The sequence below is a fragment of the Cryptomeria japonica genome, chromosome 10 (genome assembly GCF_030272615.1).
Source record: "Cryptomeria japonica chromosome 10, Sugi_1.0, whole genome shotgun sequence".
NCBI classification, from domain to species: domain Eukaryota; kingdom Viridiplantae; phylum Streptophyta; class Pinopsida; order Cupressales; family Cupressaceae; genus Cryptomeria; species Cryptomeria japonica.
The window spans coordinates 231,558,041-231,581,962 of record NC_081414.1 but is presented as its reverse complement, the minus strand read 5'-3'; the positions used below and the strand labels follow the sequence as shown (position 1 = coordinate 231,581,962).

General features: G+C 35.9%; 1 protein-coding gene across 1 annotated transcript in view; it reads left to right on the top strand.

The window, feature by feature from the left end:
* Nucleotides 1–23,922, top strand: part of LOC131077795 (glycerophosphodiester phosphodiesterase GDPDL7) — a 136,708-nt gene that overhangs the window by 34,686 nt on the left and 78,100 nt on the right. The window contains exons 2-6 of the mRNA XM_058015347.2: nucleotides 4,815–5,111; nucleotides 18,889–18,995; nucleotides 19,423–19,924; nucleotides 22,564–22,605; nucleotides 22,717–23,007. Of these exons, the coding sequence (XP_057871330.2) occupies nucleotides 4,815–5,111; nucleotides 18,889–18,995; nucleotides 19,423–19,924; nucleotides 22,564–22,605; nucleotides 22,717–23,007 (1,239 nt within the window). The remainder of the gene's footprint in view (nucleotides 1–4,814; nucleotides 5,112–18,888; nucleotides 18,996–19,422; nucleotides 19,925–22,563; nucleotides 22,606–22,716; nucleotides 23,008–23,922) is intronic.

Genomic DNA, 23,922 nt, shown 5'->3' with positions numbered 1-23,922 from the left:
GTTGGCTTGAGTTCTTGAATCTTGTTCATGAAATTGATGAATATGGAAATGTCATCCAGGCGACTCCTCGAGAAAGAACTCGTGTCCTTGAAAACATATTCCTTGACCTTGCTCTTCAAATTATTTGTGGCCATTTCCTTATCTCCCATTTCTTGTGCAAAGAATGCCTTCGTTGAGGAGAAGATTTCCATCTGAATTTCTTTGAGTATCCTTCTTAGTTGGGCTGATTCTTCATTTGGTTTCTCTAATGCTTCTTTTGTTAATTTTAGCACTTTCAGATTAATGTAAACTCATAAAATCAGAATTTAATTACTAACTAAATTGATTAAATGAAGGGTTTGTAGTTTTCAGATTTAAGCATAACAAAGAAAGGAACAAAATAAGAACAAGACACGGTTACCTTGGGAAAACCTCCTAGGAGGAAAAACCCAGCCAAAAAAGATCCTCAGATCTGATTATGGATTATGTTCATATGAAGGTTACAACACTTATCTCAAGTACTTGAAGGTGATTGTACTTAGGACTGATAATGTCTTCCACAAGACTGCACTCTCACAAGCATCAAGTAGTCACATCTGCACCTTTAACCCTTCCAACAGCAATCAGGTCCAAACCCTAGGTCTGTAATGTATGAAGTCTGCTCTTTGATGGACTGCAACTTCAGTTTGCTCTCCTCCAACCTCAGTTCGCTCTTCTCATCAATGAATTTCACACTTTTACTAGCAGAAGTAGTTCGCTGATATAACAGAGGTATTTCGCTGTAATGGCAGATATAATATTCCTCCTTTAATTCACAATTGGCAAACATATATATATTTCGCATAGAATAAAATGAAAGATGAATGTGTATAATTGAGGTGAGAAGTATCTTTATTTATATGGTGCATTGTCCATATATGTCGGCTTATCCTTTAATTTATATTATTTTCCCTTTAATCCGAAATGCATCGTTTATAGGGTTGGACCTTTGCATGTGGCGTGGAGTAGCGTGGGGTTCTTAAAGATGTGCCGTGAGGTATAGGGCCCAGCCCTACACGCTAGAGGAGGGACCAGGCCCTTAGGCGGATTCCAATGTTGCCTAAGGCAATTGGAATTTCGAAGTTTTGATGACCAAGTGTGCTCTGAGTTTTCCAATTTCTCAACACTTTTAGCTTTCAACAAGTTGCATTCACTTAGAAATCTAAAAAATAAGAAAAACTCTGAGAAACTCAATTTGATTTGAAGGTTTTGGGACTGAATTTGGTCTGAGAATGAATAATTTAGTCCCAAAATTCATGAAATGAATGTCAAAATCAGATTTGGATATTTGGAAAATGACTGAAAAATAAACTAAGCTGTGAAAACCAACTCCATTTTCCATGAAAACTTCATCAAAATTTGAAAGTCAGATGGAAAAAACTGGACAAATCTGCCTTGAATATCCCTGTTACCTTCAGAATTTAAATAAGAAAGAGGTTGAAAGAATGCTTGATCTGAAAATCCTCACTTCTTCCTCTTGCAAATGCCTTAGAAAATTATTTGAACTGTTCTTGAAGCTCTGAAAATGCTTTAGAGAAACCTGGTATAATCTTCTCTTTAAGTGTCTTGCTCTCCATACTCGAAATGTTGAAATGAATGAAAGATTCATTATAAGTAAAAACTCATAAAGAGTTCGAATTCTGCAATTAGAAACACAATCAACTCTTCCAAATTCGAACTTAGCTTGTTTCCATTTTCATCCCATTCGTTGAACTTAGTCATTCAGTAAATGATCTTGTTTCCTTGTCAATTTCAGTCCATTGAGAAAGTTTCTATTTTTGAATTTCAGTTGAACTCAGTTCTTTGAGCAATCTCTGATTTCGATCTGAGTTGAGTTTAGTCTTCTGAGAAAGTTTCTATTTTCAGTTCAGTTGAGTTCATGAATCGAACTGTATCTTTCCCTTTTCAAATCTTTAAAACTTTCTAACTTTAATTTTGATGAAATCTTTTGTTTTCCAAATTTCAAAACTTTCCATCTTTGTCCAAAATCGGACTTTGTAGAATCTTTTCCTTATCAAAGCGAACTTCAACAAAACCATTCCTTTCTAAGGCGGACTTTGTAATTTCTTTTCCTCAGCATGGCGGACTTTGTGAGAAACTTTCCTAGCTGCTGGGCGAAGTTGATAGATTTCTTTCCTTGCTCAAAGTGGAGTTTAAGAAAATCTTTCCTCATTTACATCGGACTTCAAGAAATATTTTCTTTCCTTGGGCGGAGTTCATAAAAAAATTTCCTTACTCTAGGCAGACTTCATGGATTCTTTTCCTTACTTTGCTGATCAAACTTAGCAATTAATTCCTCCAAGGCTGGGCAGACTTTAGCAAAATCTTTCCTCTTTCAAGGTGGAGTTGGTGGTTTCTTTCCCAAGGCAAATTGGAGTTTGAGAGATTCTTTCCTAACTCATGGCGGAGTTCAACAAACTTGTTCCTCATGATGGGCGGACTTGGCAAAAAACTTTCCTTACTTGCTGATCACATTTTCCAAGGCAGGGTGGGCTTGGAGAATTATTTTCCTCATGCACATTAGACTTCACAACTTTCTCATCCTTGCCAAGGCGGACTTGGAGAAAACCTTTCCTAGTTTCGGCAGACTTCAAGAAATATTTTCCTCATGATGACCAGATTTCATAAAATCATTCTCCACACTTCACCAAAATTAGTATCTCATGAAATTTCTCTCTTATCATGCTTTCAAATCCATTTGAACCTCCACAATTTTAGGAAGTTGATGCCCTTTCGAATCAAACTTGAATTTTGAACAAGATTTTCAATCATTTTCACCAAAATTTTGAGCCAATTGAGCAAACCCTAGACCCCCTTTCCAAAAATAGAAAAAGCAAGATTCCCCTAAAAAATAGGAAAACACTTTCTAAAAATAGCCACTCTGGGGATCGTGCTCAAAGTGCCAAAAACAAAACCTCCTAGAAAAAGGAAAAAAGCAAAACTTTCCAAAAATAGAAAGTTGTCCAAATTGATTGCATTTTTTGTCCTTCGGGGTCCTTAGGCACATTGATGGCGTCAAGACACTGTTGTGATGATTATTTCCCTAATTGACTTGATGACCATCTAAAAACTCTACTCATTGCAAAAAGACTGGTGATTAGCGGTTGCGATGCCAAGGCAAAACCCTTAAAAGCGAAAACAGGGGGGGTCCCCATTTGCAATGGGGTGATGTGTGAAAAGGTCACAACAGGGTCACTCTGCTTGCAATAAACAAATAAAAAGAACAGTTTTGTGACTTCTAGACAAACCTGCACATAACGTTTTCTCCATACATTATTAAGTGGATGAAGCTAGCCTTAATCAATCCCTTGACATGGGGTTGAATCGAAAAATTGGATACAAACAATAATAACATGTTGCTAATAATTGGCGCCTGTCAATTCTTGTCTGGCTGCTAAAGATCCACAGTTGTCAAAAACTTTGGGGTAAAGTGTGTAGCATCTCATTGTAGACATGGAGTTGGGCTTGGTTCCTTAATATGTTCAAAGAGATATTTTTACATTAAGCCCAGCTTGTGATAATTGAAAGCAGAACCTTCAATGCTTTTAATTTTCAAGGCGTGTTAAAACTTTTTTGTTGTAGAATAAACTTCTTGTTGATGTCTAGTGCATGGATAATAAGGGGCATTTGGTGTTGGGCTGTGGTTTTCTGCAAGAATTGATCACTGGTGGCCTCTTTGTCATTCAACTTCAACAATGTACTATGACCACTTGCAAGTTTGTTAAAAGATGGATTTCAAAGTTTTGAGAGAATTTAACAAATTGAAGGAATAACCTTGATAAAATTGCATGCAGTAGACTTTTTGTAGGTGTGGAAGTCTTAACACTGGCATTGTAAGTGTTGATGATTGACATTATTAACAAGGAGGACTGGCACACCTGCTCAAAAAATTAAAACCGTCGGAATATACTTTCTATATCTAATTGGGAGCAAGTTATTACATTACGAATATAAGCCAGGGTGTATTTATACAATTTATATCTTAGTAATTATGCCAGAAAATGGACAAGTAGATGATGCTAGCATTTGGAGTGCCATTTGGTGTGATGTGTTGATGTAAATTCCTTTTTCAATAAGGGTTAGCTGTGCTCAGCACTAACTTGAAGAAAGACCCACAAATGAAATATAAAGTTTGACCAACAGGAAGACTAGTGTATCATAGTTTGGTAATGAGATGGAGAATTTGCCATTGATAATGATCAAGGTTAAAGGTCAGCAGGCATGCTCCCTATGTTACCTATGGAGGACCACCATTGAAATATTTAAGGGTAGGTTGTTGTCTTTGTAACTTTACCATTCATAATTGATTTTGGTCCATCTTGAAGAGCTTTCCTATTATTTTTTTCGTGCTTCTCATTTTATATTCTATGTAAATATGTACAAGGGAAACCTGTTTGATCTCTTTAAGATTGGTCCAATCATTTTCCGTTTTTGCATGCACTACATTTCAATTTTAGTCAGTAATCCTGTTAGACAAAATGGTAGGAGAAGCCTGTATTGAGCTCTTTTTTAGGACAATTCAACCTCTTCAAATTTTTGGTGTGATTGTGTAATGGTACCATTTGCTTCAAATTATATTACCTTTGGTCTGTGCTTAGATTTTAAGATTTATGAAATTCTCCTCATATCAGGTTAACCATCACCATTTTGAATGCCTTATTTGGAGTTGAGGTCATGCTCTAGTTTGACACATTTTTAATAATGTTTTGGAAGTTACTTTTTTATCTCTTTTCTTGCCAGGGGGAGGAACTCTAATTACTATCATCTGGATGCTAACAAATTCTTCCATGGTGCAGGTCAAGAACCTGTAGTCATAGCTCGGGGTGGACTGTCAGGACTTTTTCCTGATCACACATCTTCTGCGTATCAAGTGGCATTGAATAATAGCCTTCCCAATGTTGTATTCTTCTGTGATCTACAATTAACCCAAGATGGTGGAAACATATGCCGCACAGATCTAAGTCTGGAGAACAGTACAAATATTGCAGATATTTTTAAGGATCGGAAAAATACTTATATGGTTAATGGAAAAAATATCACAGGATGGTTTGCCATTGATTTTACTGCTGAAGAAATTCTGAGCAAAGTTTTGGGTATGAAATAATTTCTTTTTACTATATTTTGCTTACCCGTTTCATCTGATTATTGTGTTGACTTTTTTTATTTTGTAGTCAATGTGAACAGGGATAAAGATCATTCGATTATTCATGAATTTAGGGGTGCTTGCTTCTATTGTCTAGTCATATAATAATAACTGTTAATGTATGTAGGAGCAATGTTGCAAGAACTGGATTTGTTTTGCCATTCAAACATGAATTGTTATTGGAATTTCGGTTGTATATTCTTAAGAAACCATATTCAGGTTTAGTAGCCTCCTTTAGTTAATTTTTAATTAATCATGTTGAATATGCCTTGTTTGTGTGGTTTCATCATTATTCAAAATTCCTCTAAGCTTATAACAGGATATACAATACAGTATAAAACTGGATGATTTCCCGGCCTATTAGACGGGATATACAAATTCTCTTCTAGGATTCAGTACAATGGGTTCTCGGCAGGTGACACCTTTATGTAATGATTTTCAAATAAGGAGTGCAGTTGTGACATTGTTTTGCTCCTTCAATAGGTCCTAGGTAATCGACTGGGTCATATGTTTGCATTTTTTTGTGTCACATTCAAAAGGTTTTTTCAGACCTGATATTTCCACACGGGGAAATAAAATTGCTTCCATCTTGAGGATCGAGAGAAGCTTAAGACCCGTTGCAAAATCTATATATGGATCTCTCCCCTATTGTCAATACAAGTGCCTCAAGGTTAGCAACAGCCCATTGCAAACATTCAACAGAAAGAGGAACAGTATAGCTGCTAAAAAGGGCATAGATAAAGTGAATGTCGATGAGAAAGACAACATAATTCCAGATAATGATACTATTGTACTAGATGAACATTGCATGAAAGTTTAGGTGCCAATTTGCAAGGTTGATGAATCTGCCCTGTTGTACCTATATGAAACTTTTATATCAAATCATGTTTTAAAACTGAGTCTGCTGTATTCTGACAAGGTCATGACCAAATCTTCTACAATCTGCATCATCTAGTTATCTTTTTGCCTTTTCTAAGTATTTCGCAAGATCATGAAGGAGACTTCTGAAGGCATCTGTCTTGATGGAAGAAAGAGGCTTCCAAAATCTGAAATGGTAGAGGTCATGAAGACAAGTGCATCCTCTAGGTGCAGGTATGCACTCAAATGAAGAAGGTTCACACTGTTTTTCACTGAAGGACCATTGAATAGGGTTTGAAATGTCATTCATGCATGTGCTTGGAGCTTAAAGGCATGGCGTAAAAAGACATGCATTGGTCACTTAGATCAAGTTCTTTTATTTTAGGTATGTCTCAGGAATGCAGTACACACCATAGTAAAAGGCAAAGGATTTTTCAGTAGTAGGTGTGCCTAGAAGATCGAATGCATGTTGATGCAAAGGAGGCAAATTTTCAATAATGTAAAAACTAATGTATAGGCATGTGCCAATACTAAGCATCTTTTTTTAGTCAAAATTTTCCCTTCAATGTAAAGGTGTGTGTCATAGTCTCTAAATGTGCCTATAAAAGGATTTTGATCTAGGATACAAGGATAAATCAGCTGCATGCAAGGATAAATCAGTTTTACTCTCAAGAATAAAATCAATTCCATCACTATAATGAGATAAAAAAATCATCATTGTTAGCTGTTTTGATAAATCCATCATTTTTTCCTTCAACAAGCCCATCATCTGAAGGTGAATTAATGATCTCATCTACACTAACTTTTGTATAGTGTCAACAACTTCATTGGAAAACTTTAGAGGTGTATTCAAGAAGGTTGTTATGTTATTTCCTTCATGCACAACTTTATCCACTGTAGCTGCATGTATGACCAAAGTGACATCTTGTGGCATTGTCACAAAGTCATGTGTCAATGCACCTTCTCCATCTGAATGATTTGCTATGAACTTCTCATGTTTAGGTCTGGATCCTTCACTAGATTAGAGAGTTCTTGCATTAACTCAAATATAGATTTCTCAGTTGTAGACATGATTTTGAAACCAAGCCACTGAAACTGATAATCACAGAAAATATAACATTCAATTGAAGACCACAAGCACCACAACCCAACAGGCTAGCAGAAAAAACTTGTGCTTTGATACCATTGAAATATCCCACCCTGATCTGGATATTTGTTTTTTGAAGTTTGTGTTGAAACTAAATAGCGTCTGTCAGATAAATGATTGAATGAGAGACTTCATTTATCTCTCATTCAATCATCTACCTTATCGATGAAATTACAAACAAACGGTAGACTTCATGTTGATCAATCAGGTTGATTGAATAAACTTGTTATAATCATCTTTATATGTATTTCATGATTCCAAGTATCGAATTGCATATATCGACACTTGAATAGCATTTACAAACCTATCATCGATCGTGTTATGATCGTATTTTTATGCTGTGATCGTGTTTATCAGATCGCATTAATTATGCCTATCATAGTTATCGTATGATAACACAGATCAATGTTATCTATCATGGTTATCGCATTAATAATGCACCGATTTGTTATCGGGTTAAAACAATAATTATCAGCATTTGAAATAACACTGATTGGTATCGGTAAACAAGTTTGTTATGAATCGGCATTTAATTAATACAATCAAGACATGTCTTGATCAGGCATGTCAAGAGACATGCCCGGTCAAGGCATGCCTTGATCAAAGTTTTCCACATATATATATGCCATATGAAGTGCTGTTGAAAATATCGAAATCCAGTAATGTTATATACAGCCATCTGCAATACAAGAAAGTTGTAATTAATAAATAGCAATAAAATATTGAATATACCTACAAGTAAAATATTGAATATGTCTTCTTAGAAAACAAAAGAGAGACAAAATCTATAACCCTTAGATTTTGAACATAGATTTGATTATCATTTACATGGTATCAGAGCCACGGTAGGAAGAACTTGAGGCATTCAAATTTGAGAAGTTCGAATCAAAGGTTATAAACATCAGATTTCTCCATGGCCAATACTATCAGATTTGAGGATAGACTTGAAGGGGGAGATAATTTCTCAGCATGGAAATTCAGAATAAAAATGATCCTAAGAGAAAATAAAGTTAAGTCTTTTATAAAAGATGAATCCAAAGAACCAGAGAATGGCCCCGACAAATCGGCATGGATTGAAGGGAATGAAAAGGCTATGAATATCATAGTTGATAGAGTAGAAATCATATTATGCCAATCCTGACAAAACATGAGATTGCTTACCATATGTTCAAATCACTCGAAAGCACATTCGAAATAAACAATGCAAGTAGAACCTTGGCTCTAAAGAGGGAAATTAATCATATAAGTATGAATAAAGGAGAATCAATCAATGCATACTTTATGAGAATATCAACACTAAGGGATGAATTGGCAACACTTGGATATGAGATCCAAAGCAAAGAGCTAACACTTATTGCTCTGGATGGTTTGCCTAGTACATGGGAAACATTCGTTCAAGGCATTAGTGCAAGGGATAAATATCCAGACTTTGACTGGCTAAGATCAAATTGTCTTCAAGAAGAGTCAAGAATAAACAAGAAAGGGATCAAACAGAAGAACATAGATGAAGATCTCCATGTCCTAAATGTGAAATCCCACAAGAAAAGGAAGAAGAAACACTTCAAGAAGAGGAAGAACCACCGTGAGAAAGGTTCATCTAAGAAAGATGTTTCCCATATTCAATGCTTTAGATGTGATCAATATGGGCACTATGTAGCAAGATGTCCAAATAGAATTAAACAACAAGCTACATTTGCAAAAGTGAAAAAGAATAGGGAAGAGCATGATTCTGAGAAATATGTATTCTACTATGCTCTCTCTAACCAAGTATCCAACAAATCTAACACATGGATCATAGACAGTGGGTCTTCAAGACACATTACAGGGTATAGAGAACTATTGGATTCCATGTTAGAAGAGATTGATGAAGAAGTAACTATTGGTGACGACTCTGCACATCCAGTGAAAGGCGTTGGTACTTGCACCATTAAGTTGAAGTTAGGCATGTCTCTCCAACTCATTGGAGTTCTTTTCGTTCCAGGCATCAAGAGGAACCTAGTCTCTGTATCTACACTTGAAGATGATGGGTATAGAGTAACCTTCATGAATAGCAAAGTGCTGGCATGGCCAAAGAATTCTTCTATCAAAAAGGCTATAACCATAGGGCATAGGAAAGGCTATTTGTATGAGGTATGTACTGAACCCAACCTAGCTCTACTTCATGAGATTGCAGATTGTAATGAAATTTGGCATAGAAGATTAGGACATTTAAACTTTCGTGCTCTATCTTCAATGGAAAAGTTAGTCATTGGTTTACCTAAGTTGAAACAATACCATTCAGGTACATGTAAGGGGTGTGCCCTAGGCAAGAATACTAAGAGTTCCTTTCAAAATAGTTCTAGTAAAACAAGCAATGTCTTAGAACTAGTTCACTCAGACCTATGTTGGCCCATGTCCGTACCTTCATTAGGAGGGTTTCTATATTATGTAATAGTTATTGATGACTTCTCCAGGGAGACGTGGATCTACTTTCTTAAACGTAAAGAATCTGAAGAGATCCTCAAGAGATTTAAGGAATTCAAATCCCTCTCTGAAAACTCTTCAAGAAAGAAAATAAAAACCCTAAGAATTGATAATGGGAGGGAATACACCTCAGACATATTTAGGGAATTCTGTAAAGAAGTTGGGATTAAGAGGGAGTTCACTGTTCCTTACAAGCCCTAACAAAATGGGGTTGCTGAGAGAAAGAATAGAACTATTGTAGAAGCAACTAAAGCCATGCTCCTTGATCAAAATTTAGAAACTCATCTTTGGGCAGAAGCCTCCAACATTGCTGTATACATACAAAATAGATGTCCTCACTCCCACAATGAAGACAAAACCCCTGAAGAAGTTTTCACTGGAATAAAACCGGATATCACTCACTTCAGGATATTCAGATGCCCTGTTTATATTCATACACCCAAAGAGAAAAGAACAAAACTAGAACCTTCTGGAAGAAATGGGATCTTTGTTGGGTATAGTGAAACTTCTAAAGCCTATAGGGTATTTGTACCTAGACATAGTAATATTGAACTTAGTAGAGATGTAATATTTGAAGAAGACATAGCCTTCAAAAGGGCTAGATACTCTATTGAGTCAGAAACTTATGCTCCATCTTCAGACCTAGAAGAGGATCCTGTTCCTGAGGTTCAGAGGGAGTATTTAGAAGAGAATGAGAATGAAGTTCGGATTCCACCCCAGGAAAACCCTAAGAAAAGACCACTATGGGTTCACAAAACAGTGGAAGATGCAAGGAATTTTGCAGCTCCTTCAGGGACTTTTAGAGAAAGTAAGAGGCCCCAAAGATTTACTAGCTATGTAGCCTTAATGAATGATCTCTCCAAATCAGAACCTTCTAATGTATCAGAAGCACTTAAACATCAAGTATGGAAAGATGCCATGTCAGAGGAATATCAATCCATCTTAAACAATGATGTTTGGGAAATTGTTCCTAGACCAAAAGGAAAATCTGTTGTTTCATCCAAGTGGCTATTCAAATTCAAACATGCTGCAGATGGTAGCATAGAGAAACATAAAGCCAGATTTGTAGCTAGAGGGTTCTCACAGAAAGAGGGAATAGACTATGATGAGACATTCGCTCCAATTGCTAGATACACCTCAGACAGAGTAGTACTAGCCATTGCAGCAGCCAAAGGATGGAAAGTCCATCAGATGGATGTAAAGACTGCTTTCCTGAATGAGAAAATTGAGGAGGAAGTCTACTTAGAGCAGCCAGAAGGGTTTGAGATCCACAATACAGAATCACATGTGTGTAGATTAAAGAAGTCCCTATATGGACTGAAACAAGCCCCCAGGGCCTAGTATGAAAGAATTGACAGCTACCTCATGGGATTGGGATTCTCAAAGAATGATGCAAATCCAAATCTATATTTGAAACGAATCAAAAGTGATATGTTGATATTGATCTTGTATGTTGATGATCTTTTGATTACAGGAGAAGATCACCTTATTGATCAATGTAAGAAAGACCTTGAAAAGGAGTTTGATATGAAGAATTTAGGCCTTCTACATTACTTCCTTGGATTGGAAGTTTGGAAAAACTCTAACAGTATTGTGCTTAATCAAGGGAAGTACACCTTAGACATATTGAAGAGATTTGGCATGATGGTCTGCAGACCCATGATTTCTCCCATGGAAACAAATCTTCACAAGCTAAAGGAGGCAGCAACAAATTCCCCGTTTGAAGATCCTACTCTCTACAGGCAGATGATTGGATCCTTGATGTACCTAGTCAATACTAGACCTGATATCTGTTATGCAGTAAATGCCTTGAGCTAGTTCATGTGTGAGCCTAAGGAGATCTATCTTATGGCTGTTTAACATATTATGAGATACCTTCAAGGTACTCTTAATTATGGCCTCAAGTATGAGAAAGTTGATTTGGATCTTCATGGGTTCACTGATTCAGATTGGGTGGAAGTGTGACTGACAGGAAAAGCACCTCAGGATGCTGCTTCAGTTTGGGTTCATCCATGATATCTTGGATTAGCAGGAAACAGTCATCAGTAGCTCAGAGTTCTACAGAGGCCGAATATATTGCAGCTTCCATGGCTGCAAGAGAAACAGTATGGCTCCGGAAACTGCTTGTGGGATTATTCGGTGAGCCACTGAAACCTACTATAATTCATTGTGATAATTAGAGTTGTATAAAACTCTCTGTGAATCCAGTATTTCATGATAGATCCAAACACATAGAGATTCCTTATCACTATGTGAGAGATATGGTGGATAGGAATGTGATTCAATTGCAGTATATCAGTAAAGGAGATCAGACAACAGACATACTTACCAAACCACTATCCAGAGTGAAAGTTGAACACTTCAGGAAAGGTCTTGGTATGATTGAGTTGTAATTTGCTTTGTAATCTGTACTAATATATATGAGATGTTCAATGTGTAAACTTCTTTTGTCGTGTTATGAATTTATGAGCTCCAACCTCTGTGTACATTTCTAAGAGGTGACGATCTTTTTCATAATGAACACTTGTATCGAACATTATAAGGTGACGATCTTGTAATGTTGATATCATGCTGACTTGATATCATCTTGACTCATGGATGTGCCATGATATGTTATGGTAGACATTATGTGACGTAATGTCAGTGCACATACCATAACCTGGATATAAGAGAATTCAATATTCTCAAGTATTTTACATCCAAGGTATTGCGTGTTATGCAATACTGATATCACGTGTTATGTGATATCTATATCACGAGATGATGTGATATATTCCTGTGTCACGTGTTATGTGATACATCATGTCACGAGCATATGTGATATGATCATTTGTAATACGAGGTCATGTAATACATCCTATCATGAGATAGGAAACATTCTTTATCACGAGATGATGTGATATTTACTCTTGTCATGTGCTATATGACATATTGGTCATCATGAGAAATGTGATGCTATATAATTAGATGATTATTTCAAAGTTTAAGTAGTTCTCCATTTATCTTCCATAGCTAAGAGGGAGTGTTGAAACCAGAGAAACGAGACTCACCCGAAATCGCCCAAACTCGGCGAGTCCGAGTCCGAGTCAGGCCAAACGAGTCCCAGGGGCTCGGACTCGGACTCGGCCGAGTCTGGAGAGTAAACTCGCCAGACTCGCCGAGTTGGCGATTTTGGCTCAAAATCGCCAGACTCGGCGAGTCCTGAGCCCCAGACTTGGCTACTGGCTGAGTTAATAAAATGACCAAAAAAAAACATTTTAAAAAGTAATAAGTTTTTTTTGAAGGGCGAAATTTGACATTTTGGTCTCTCCGTCAGGATTATTTTATGGAATATTCCATATATACTGTCAGGATGTTTGAGAGTGGTTTTGGGCCTCCAGGAGTTATATTGCAAAATCTAGTTTTTGGAGGATTCTTCAGTTTTCCAGACTTAGTCAAATTTCAGGATCAGGACATTCCAGACTTAGCCAAATTTCAGGGCATTTGAAGATCAGGATGACATTCCAGACTTTATCACTCACCAACTTGACCTAGCTTGGACCTTCAAGAATGATACTCACTCACCAAGCAAGACCCAATTAGCAACAAGAGCAAAACCAGGCCCTAAGGAAGACTCTCAAAGAAACCCTAATTCAGACTTGTAATAAGTTTTTTTGGCCTTGCGGGGCGCTGCCCCTCGACCTCGCCCTGTATCGCGACAGGGAGCACGCAAGGGGCACTGCCCCTTGACCCCACCTTGGGGGCGCTGCCCCCAAACCCCTGTCGAAAAATATGGGGGAAACTGTGTCGATAGAAGTAGAGAAAATTTAACCTCCAAGTTTGACATTGATTGGATCGACCAGGTAGATATAGAGGTTGAGATTGTAGCCATGGCAGAGGAGGAGCGGAGAGCACAAGCACAGACAGGAGATTCAGAGGCAGATAGTGACACGGATGTTCCTGATTTTGGTGAGCATGGCATGGTGTCACGGGGAGCGGCTATGGCAGTCGAATCATCTAGGACCTACCTTAGACGCCTTCGTAGGGGGCTGGGGCCGGAGGGTGCAAGCTCCTCTGAGCCATAGACTTGTAGTTGTATTTACCTTTGGTATTTGTATGAAACATTTGATGATGATCATATGATGACATGGATTTTTTATTCCATGAGTTTTGTAATATTGTATACATTTGACAATATTTATATATCTATGTTTGTTATTTTCTTCAGCTACAATTTGCGTTTATGCTTATGTGATTGATGTATACTTGTGTATGTAATCAAATGAGCCGAGTTTGATGATGTTATTGTGTCTTTAAGGTGTATTCAATAAAGGGTGTCTGAAACAAGTTTTAAATATTTAAAAATCTCTAAATTTCTTGAGTTTTTCACTATCCCGAGTCCAGTCGAGTCTGGAGCCGAGTCTGACGCTGAGTCCCGAGTCCGAGTCCGAGTTGGCCTTGCCGAGTCCGAGCCGAGTCTGAGTCCCGTTTCTTTGGTTGAAACTAAGTCGGTCAGATGAATGATTGAATGAGAGACTTCATTTATCTCTCATTCAATCTTCTACCTTATCGATGAAATTACAAACAAATGGTAGACTTCATGTTGATCAACCAGTTTGACTGAATAAACTTGTTATAATCATCTTTATATGTATTTCATGATTCCAAGTATCAAATTGCATATATCGACACTTGAACAGCATTTACAAACCTATCATCGAGCCTGATTTCTTATACTGTGATTGCATTAATTATGCCTATCATAGTTATCGTATGATAACACAGATCGATGTTATCATATGATAACTATCATAGTTATCACTTTAATAATGCACCGATTTGTTACCGGGTTAAAACAATAATTATCAGCATTTGAAATAACACTGATTGGTATCGGTAAACAAGTTTGTAATGAATCGGCATTTAATTAATACAATCAAGACATGTCTTGATCGGGCATGTCAAAAGACATGCCCAGTCAAGGCATGCCTTGATCAAAGTTTTCCACACATATATATATGCCATATGAAGTGCTGTTGAAAATATCGAAATCCATTAATGTTATATACAGCCATCTGCAATACAAGAAAGTTGTAATTAATAAATAGCAATAAAATATTGAATATACCTACAAGTAAAGTATTGAATATATCTTCTTAGAAAATAAAAGAGAGACAAAATCTAGAACCCTTAGATTTTGAACATAGATTTGAATATCATTTACAGTTTGTTTGATCTGATTTTTTGTGCTTTTTCGATTTTTGATTTTTTTAAATATTTTTGCATATAATGGAAATGAAAGTTGAAAATTGATTGAATAAGAGATAAATTATTTCACCAAGCTGAAATATCATTTGCATTTAATTAAATTCTAAACATACCCCAACTCAATGCCTAGGGTTACCAGGCAGCACAACACTCCAAAACATCCAACTGGAAGATAATTTTTGCTGATGATTGATGGATGGCTGCTGATCAGAACTGGTGTGGCCTGATTTAGAGTCAGAAAATGATCTGAAATGGCACTCTCAGCCCCCATGTTGGCCTTAGGAAAGGTACAGCCTGATTTGGATATGGTACAGCCAACAATGATGACTCCAATGGCTCCAATCTGCAATTTAAAACTTTTGATCTACTCTCCTTCAATCTCTTGAAATTCTGATCAGACACTGTTGAATTTGAATCCAATGAAGTGCAATTATAACCTTTGAATGAGATTATCAAATTGAGTGCTCTTGGGTGGTCTTCCACACCTGCAAAGTGCAAACACTGTTCTCTTTGAGGGATTTCATCTTCAAAAAGATATGGCTTTCACAAACTAGAAAACTCTTGCTTCAGCTGTCCACATGAAATTTGCAAACAAGAATGAAATAAAAAACTCTCAAATGAGCTTTTATATCTCTCCAAAAACCCACGTCCCACTTGGCTTTTTAATCATTTAAATTATTTGCTTTTTGTTGTTTTAAAATTCTCCATAGTTGGCGTCCACTTTATGATTTATTAAAAAGTTACTTTATGAGATGACTTAAAATCATTTTAACCCCCTATATGTCATCATATTATAAAGTCATTTAATATGAATAATATTATTAAAGTCAATGCTTGATAAGACTTTAATACATTAAATTAAATTGTTAAACCTTGATAAATGCCAACAACAATTCATGAGACCAATCCTGCCAACTTTCCAGATATAGCCATGATGCCCATTGATCATCCTGTGATTTACTATGAATAGTAAGTATGATCCAAACGCCCAAGTAACTTACTAAAAGTAGTAAGTGTGTATCAAAGCATCCTGAATGATCCCAGGAAGGCATAACACAAATAGACTGGGACACTGAGCTGAAGAATACTGCAATAAGCACTTGAAAGGTCAGTTGAAGAGCCATAGAACACCCTTAGGAGGGTCCCCTAATCACCATGTTAGCCTACGGGGACCAAAGTAATAGACTAACCTCTAGAAATAGCTGATGCTTAGGAAGGGGACATTGCAAGGTCATGGAAAATAATCTTTGTGGTTGTAGGTCATTTTGTTGATGGGAAGATAGTGGTTGTACTCCATTTTCCATTTGTTTTGATGATTGTCGTCCATCCATTATTGCAGCACAGTTTGTTGTGGGTCTGTATTGATATCGGGGCAGCTTGCAAATGTAGGGAGTTGATAATTGCTATGAATATGCTATTGTATTAGCCCATGAGACATGTAATCACTTGTAATGGCTGTCATATAGTGGTATGAATAGTTTTTACTCACTCTTAAAGTTTTCTACCCATTAGAGGATTTCTCCAACTGTCATATGTCATGTTGCAATTTGTGTGTGAGTTGCAATATATTTATTCCTGCATTTGGATGTTTAGTTCTCTATTTTGCTATGTGGTATTTGTCTTTACATGTTAAAAATTCCATAATAGATGGTAGGAATATGTGTGAAGGAGTATAGGGAAATTTGGACATTATTAATCCATATGTTGATGATTATGCATGTAAAATATCCACCCCAACTGATGGATTATCTAATCATAGAAACATGGAGATGTGGAGGGACAGGTATGGGGATGCCATTTCAAATCAGAGGACAAAAGTAAATAAATAAGGGTATGGGTATATTGTATGCAAATATGGCCACTAGAAAATGTGATTACAACAATTGAGATGGGAATTTTGTCCCTCTATTGAAAGAGATTTAATAGGGATACCTAGAGATGTGTACAGATGTGTAACCGTGTAAAACATGACAAAATGTCCTACAATTACTGTAAACAAGGCAGAATGTAAAGTCCACATCCCCGATTCCTTCCTCTTCAAACATGATGCTATTGCTATGAATCTTTTTCCAGATTTTGTGACTCTTCATTGTATTATATAATGGGAATGAAAAGCTCTCTCTTATAGTGACTGACCAGATTATTGCTGGCATAGCAGGATTGCATCTATTTCTGGATACTTGGGCAGGCTCGTTCATGATTTTGTTTCAAAGAGTGAAACAATTTTGGCTTCATTTAGCTGAACCATGTTATTGAATTTACATTCGTTCATTAAATTTATGATTTATGATTAAAGATTCTGATCAAAGGTTTCTGGGATGAACCGGATAGAATCTATCCCATCTTTTGTCCAACATTTTGAGTGAGCTGCATCCCTCATTTTCGAGGAAATTATGTAGCTCATTCAAAACGTTGAACAACAGCTTGAATAACTTTGATGCAATTCATCCATAAATTTGTCAAATACATCTATGATGCATATGGATATCTTTGATATATCATAAGTAAGGCAGAGGACACTAAGTGATTGTGCCTTGCGCACTGAGGTGCTATTTAGTCCCATTAATCCCTTAGGTTATTTAAGGGTATAATACAATTTTCTGTTATGTTGATCATCTATGATAATTTGAGTATGTAATTAACAAATGTTATTTAATTCATTTGAACAGGAAAGGGTTAGAATTATAGACTTTCTTTCTCATTCATTTCGTCTAGCTTCTTTGGTTGCTTGATAATATCTTTGGATATTTTGCTAAGGGTAGTCATAATCAATAAGAATGTTCCCAAAATGCTTCAATTTTAAGTCAAATACTATTGACGTTAAGACAGGACATTGTAATTCAATTCAGTTAGTCCAGGTGTTGTTTACAGTTGTAGTGGCAGTGTGTCAGTAGATGCATAAGATTTTTGTGAACTGATGTTTGTCTTCATTGGCCTCATATTCAATGCAATGGATTTAAGAAATACGTCCTTGTTGAAACCAATTTCTGGTGTATTGGAATTTGTGTAAGTATGCAGCAGCTGTTAGATTGACTGGTGTATTGGAATTTGTAGATTTTTTCCCTTATACTATAGCATATTTTTTTGACTGCATGAAGGCTGAGTCTTTAAGTCATAACCAGTTTTATCTAGCAACAATGTGATAAATATAGCATTAACTATTGTTGCCTTCAAAAATTCAATCCTCTTTGTAACAATTGTGATCTTTGACATGCCAAAGAAATCTTAGAAGTTCCAGATATCATGTATCAATCATTTTTGTGTGATTTGATATTAAGTATAGTTCACATTTCTATAGAGAGGAGTATTCAATAACTTAATTGCTTGAAGAAGATATTGAAGGATTATCTTAAGGGTAGAAAATAATCTGTACTATTGACTAATTGAACAGTTAAGGATTAGAATATTTGACTTGTATAAGCGTTACATGAGAATGATGGCCCTTAAAAGCTCAAAATTAAAATTTACAGTGTCTAATATTGTACATGCTATTTCAATACGAAGTCCTATGATTGTTTATACATTGTCTTTAAAGCTTAACCTTGCAAAGGAATCTGAGAGTTGGGTAAGGCAAAAGGTTTAGAAGTTTTTTCATTGTTGTTCTCTTGAATGTAGTTGTTAATTGTATAGACATGCACAATTTAGTGTTATGTTTATATTTCTCATACATGGTTCTTTGCATATAGGTTAATAAAATGGAGAGTGCTTGCACTAAAACTACATGTTTAGGGCACAGCCTGACTGGCGGTATAAGTTCATAGTTATTTTTTTGTTGAAATTTAAGTCAAATATGTTTTTGTGGCCATGTATGAAATATTCTAAAATTGGTTTCCCAATTTGAATTTCAGTGTCCCAAAAAGAGGTTCATATAGAGAACAGACACACATGTATTACTTCCTAAACACAATTTTTTTGATGATCTCTTAAAAAACTGTCAGATGATAAATTTTGCTTCTGTATCTTACTGGAACATTAAATGACTTTTGTTATGGCTCTGAACTTGTATATACAGCAAAACAAGCACTTTCGTCTCGCCCCTCTGCATTTGATAATTTACCAGTGCTTCCTGTAGAAGGGGTGGATGTTCTTAGTCCACCTGCTCTGTGGTTGAACATACAGGTATTTTTTTGCATGCAAGCTATTGTTGAATAATCAGATTGTAGAGGATTATTGCTTGACACTGTGAGAGGCTGCCTTTCTTTCAGCCATCAAAATGAAATTTGTCTTGATCATCTGTTTCTTTCTTGAAATATCTCACAATTGGTTCTTAGATAACAATATGTTCTTAAAATGTTTTGACTGAATATTCATATGAACTAACATCTTAAATAGTATGTTGAACGATGCATTTCTTGATATTTAGTTTGATCACTTTATTATATCTCAATATTAATTACATTGAACTAGCTGGGTAGTGTTTTAGCAATTTGACCTTCTAGTTTATGTCCAAGTTTGTGAATACTTTTAGGTAAATATACATTCTGAATGAAACTGAGATTATATTGCTTTCTGTGGGTTCTTATAATTTTTTTTATGGTGGTGACAGTATTCTAAGTTTTATGAGGAGCACAATTTAAGCACCATACAGTACGTTCTATCTGCAGCAAAAAGTATTAGCTTTGAATATATTTCTTCGCCGGAGGTGGACTTTTTAAGAAGAATTAGAAGAGGGCTGCGGAAGAGCAAGTCAAAGTTGGTACTGAGGTTCCTGGATAAGAAAGATATTGAACCATCAACAAAGCAAGCATATGGCACCCTGTTGAATAATTTAACCTTGCTGAAGAGCTATGCTTCTGGAATTCTAGTTCCCAAAGAGTACATTTGGCCTCTTAGTGAGGGTTATATAAATACACCCACTACTCTAGTGCAAGATGCCCATAAAGCAGGGCTAGAAGTTTATGCTTCTGATTTTGCAGTTGATGAATTTGGTATGAGCTATAACTATAGCTATGATCCAGTAAAAGAGTATTTGCAGTTCGTGGACAATCCAGAATTTTCTGTAGATGGTGTGCTAACGGATTTCTCTGTAACAGCATCAGAGGCTATAGGTAGAACTTCCATGTTCCAAATTGTTGATAGGTCCTCTTTTTTATAAATGAGTCCTTATGATTATTATGTTGAAAATATGTTATTTTTACAATCACATAATGTGAAAAGGATATTTGATTTACTCTTTGGAATAAAGAAAGTAATTATGTAATATGCGGTACAGTGGAATAGTAATACATACTTATTAAGTATTTTGTCTCTCATCAGTTCACTCAATTTGAGGAAGTGCAAATTTTCATTCTTTTCATCATTAGAGAATGTGTTAGGGTCCAACCAATGAGGGTTTATGATTCTGGATGGATATTAATTTTGTTTGACATTGGATATCTGTATGAAAACGGACATAGCCTGCATTTTAACATTTATAATGTGTTGACAAACATTATAAATTTTTGAAATTTGTCTTTGGTCTATATCCAGTAAAGAATTTATATCAATTGCACATATATTCTTGTTTAGTTTATACACTGGAAGCTAGCTCTATTTTGGGCCTTTTCTGGGCATCCCTGTCAGTATAGCATTTTGGGGATTCAAGGATATCAAAGGAGGTCCTCGTTCAACACCAGGTCACTAGTAAGCAGGTGTCCAAAGGCATAGTGGGTGAAGAAAATCTATCACTACTTTTGGTTTAGCATGGTTCTCCACATTTTGATTTTACCGTCTTGTCTCATTACTCTAAAAAGTGGATGTCATGATTGATCTTAGGTCCATACACATCATAAAGTGAGTAATCATATTCTACTATATCATTCAGCTGACATTTACAAAATACCTATAGTGGTAATCTTTGCAAAGTTTTAATCCTACCCAGGCACATTTCAATGCTACAATTCTTAGCATGCTCTTCAAGGTGTTTAGTTTGACTTTGCCGTTTAATTATACCTCAATCTTCAACTAGTCACTTTCTGTCAAGCAATTTAATAGCCCCCCCAATATGGGAAAATTTGCTCTGAGGACCAACTTTTTAGCAAGCAGGGGGTTGTCAAATGATGTTACAGTGCGTGCTGGAAATGATCTTGTGCAAGGTAATATTTTGTTCTCTATCACCAGTGAACCTATTGGGATACAATCCTGGTGAAGTAATGAGAGTTATTATATCTTTTCCTTCCAATCACATCATTAATTGGATCGATGTAGAATTAATTTTAATATGTTGTATGAATAGTAAAGATACCACTGTAGATAAGTAGTACTTGAGAGCTTATTGTAAAATTCTACGAGGGAAATGTAGGGGCTTTGGATGGTAATTTTTCAGATAAATTTGAGTCAGAGCCTTATTGATTACCAAAAGCAGTAAACTAACAGTGAGTGGATGCAATCAATAGAAATGCCTGTAAATCTGGAATTTATAACCCTGAGCTCTTTAATATTTTCAAGTAGACAAAAAACAGACTGTGAAAGGAAAACTAAATTAATACATTGTAATCATGCATTCTTGGTAATTTGAATATTTGGGTGATCAAATTGTCTGTGTGCACTGTTTTTGCCTGTACATTTTCTGGAATGCTACTGTACAGACTAAATTAGTGGAATGCATTTTCAAATTCATTGTTGATTGTGGTACTTTTACCATTAGTAGGCCTACATAAGCTTTTTATGTCCTTGTGACACCATCAAATAAAACACCTGCATGGTGGGCATGCAGCATGCTCATTGGGAGAAGGGAAACCATGACTTAATGAACAAACACATAAATACTGTAGGGTCTTTTTTGGGCACAGGGTCCTTTAGAAATGAGTGGCAGCAAACCACTTGACCAACAGGAGAATACCTTTAGAAAGTACTTACAAATAACTTCTGGCACTGCCTATAAAATATTTCCCTTATCATTTACTTAGAAAATGAGGAATGCTGTTAGTGTTAGTTGTTGTTTTCATGCAGCTAATCTTAACTGTTGCAGCCCTTGCTGTATCCATCCATGTACAGAAGTAAAATACCAAGTGGCTCTCTTTTTATTTCTTAAATTTTTTGTTGCTAGATTCTTTATGATTTCATCAATGATGATAGAACTTAGCCAAATCAAATATCTTGTAATTGAATCTGAAGGTCTGATGGGTAGTTAAGATTGCCTTGCTAAAGTTGTCTTATTACATGTAGAGTTAATGTATTCTTTTATTGAGGTCTCTGTTTATGCTGACGTTGACCTAATGAACAAACACATAAATGCTGTAGGGTCTTTTTTTGGCACATGGTTTAGAGGTGAGTGACAGCAAACCACTTGACCAACAGGAGAATACCTTTAGAAAGTACTTACATATAACTTCTGGCACTGCCTATAAAATATTTTCCTTATCATTTACTTGGAAAATGAGGAATGCTGTTATTGTTAGTTGTTGGCTTCATGCAGCTAATCCCAACTGTTGCAGCCCTTGCTGTATCCATCCTTGTACTGAAGTAAAATACCAAGTGACTTTCTTTTTATTTCTTAATTTTTTTGTTGGTAGATTCTTTATGATTTCATCAATGATGACAGAACCTAGCCAAATCCAATATCTTGTACTTGAATCTTAAGGTCTGGTGGGTAGTTAACATTGCCTTGCTAAAGCTGTCCTATTACATGTAGAGTTAATGTATTCTTTTATTGAGGTCTCTGTTTATGCTAACCCTAATTTTGCACATATGCTATTTCCTGATGCAGCTTGCTATGCTCACAACAAGAAAAATATATCATCCATCTCAGGTGCAATGTTAATTTTCACCTTCATGTCTTTTATAGATGCTTTTGAGAGAGGGAAAGAGAGAGGATAGTTATGTTATAACTCTGATTATATGTTCATATTGCTGCTTTCAGGAAAGCCACTTATCATATCAAACAATGGAGCTAGTGGGGATTTCCCAGGTTGTACAGATCTAGCTTATCAGGCAGCTATTAAAGATGGTGCTGACTATATTGATTGTTCTGTACAAATGACAAATGATGGTTTTGCTATTTGTAGAGAATCACCAGATTTAATTGCTAGCACAAATGTGCTATCAGATTCATCATTTTATCCTTCACATCTGAAAGAGGTTTCTGATATTCAGAAAGACAAAGGCATCTTCACATTTAATATGATGTGGAAGGAAATTCAAGCATTGAAGCGTAAGTTTTAGGCTCTATCTGATTCACCTTTAGCAGTTAAAAAATTGAAAGGCACACTTGCAATTACTTGTTATTCTGTATTATTTTGGCTACATTTTTCCATAAAATGGATCGTTCTTGTCTTAGAGTATATTTTTTGATAATACTGTCTATGTAGACTTCTTGGTAATAATTTTATCTAGGGGCTAGTATATCTTTTTCAGTGATAAAATATAGCTCCATTGGTAGTAACTTTACTAGCTTAGAAATTTGATTTTATTTGAAGGAAAGCTTCACTGGGTCTCATCAACTAGAGGCAACTTGGATCAGGATTCATAGATTATTTAAAATCTTTCGGGGACCATATTTGATCTATCTTGTTCTTATTGACCTACTTTTGGTCATTGGAACATTAATATTATTTTGTTCATCCTTTCATTTCTTCTTAAGTTTCACAATAAATAAAAGTTCATTGCTCAGGGATCTAGGTTTACATCTACTGTTGCCTGCATTAAATGAGGTGTCATATAATTGGAGATTTGTTATTCTGAGATACTTCCTTGCAGTCTGTGGATACAATTCATGCTACTATCTATGATATCCCTGAAATGTGTCTTAAGACACCAAGACAAGAAACACTTCTGCATTAGAAACCATTCAAATACAACATTTTGGCACACATGTTGATCCCCAAAATAGTATTTATAAGCTTGTAGAATTTCTGTAGATATAGTGTTTCAAAATTGTAGTTTGAACAGCGAGCTATTATATGGAGCAGTGAAAAGAAGTGCTCTGTGCCATTGCAATATCAATTGAAACATTGGGTGAAGCTCTGTGTTCTTGTCGTGGTCATATATGTTTGACAATTATGCTAAACGGTAAGTTTGCTTTTTGTAACAGAATGAGGGAAAAACAAATCTGAAGAGCTTTTGTTGC